Source organism: Plasmopara halstedii (genome assembly GCF_900000015.1).
Source record: "Plasmopara halstedii genome assembly, contig: Scaffold_3060, whole genome shotgun sequence".
NCBI classification, from domain to species: Eukaryota; Oomycota; class Peronosporomycetes; order Peronosporales; family Peronosporaceae; genus Plasmopara; species Plasmopara halstedii.
The window spans coordinates 549,842-550,583 of NW_020189964.1; the positions used below are offsets into that span (position 1 = coordinate 549,842).

The 742-nt window shown below is 37.7% G+C and overlaps 1 protein-coding gene across 1 annotated transcript in view; it reads right to left on the reverse strand.

The window, feature by feature from the left end:
* Positions 1-247, reverse strand: part of PHALS_06618 (uncharacterized protein) — a gene marked incomplete at both ends in the record, with an annotated part of 319 nt that extends 72 nt beyond the window's left edge. The window contains one exon of the mRNA XM_024719938.1: positions 15-247. Coding sequence (XP_024585187.1) covers positions 15-247 — 233 coding nt within the window. The remainder of the gene's footprint in view (positions 1-14) is intronic.
* Between the last annotated feature and the right edge of the window lie 495 nt (positions 248-742).

Genomic DNA, 742 nt, shown 5'->3' on the forward strand with positions numbered 1-742 from the left:
TACTGTACATATACCTTGTCGTAAGACCCTTGATGAAACCTAACATTTGAGAAGTTTGACCTCTCTCTTCGATATCATCGATTTTTTTGTCATCAGAACTCGATACACTTTGATTAGAGTGACTTACATCGCTGACAGGGACGCCAAGGTCGACAGATTTGCCACCTACCGCCGGATAGGTGGAGTGGGCGATAGCAGATGCGCTCGTGACGCGCACTACGACGAAAATTAACACCACGAAAAGCATTTTTGAGAAAATTAGACAATGGAATAATTTAAATGGAGTAAGATAACACATTATTGATAGTGAGAGGTTTTTATGGTTACTTATTTGCAGCTGACTATCTCGACTTAGCTTGGATCTGTCAATCAAATTGAATTGTGTACGAGTATTTACTCTGCTTAAACCTGAAGACATCAATTATGACATCAAACCGTTAGTGTAATGATCAGGACATTTGCCTATTTTGACTAATTAATACCATATTTGTAAAGACTATAGGCAAGCGTAACCTATGCTCTACGTTGCTCTGAGGAAGCAAATACGATAATGAATTATAAAAGCTTGAACAAATAAAACTGATTATCAATCCTATGAATATGTAACCACTTGTGAGTGTTGGTGTTGTCGTATATCGTGTCGTTTTTCGTTCGTATGTCGTATTTCGTATGTGGTATTTCGTTTGTACTGTCGCTCCTCTTGTATCTTCAAATCGTATGCAGTTATGCAAGACGTTAATAA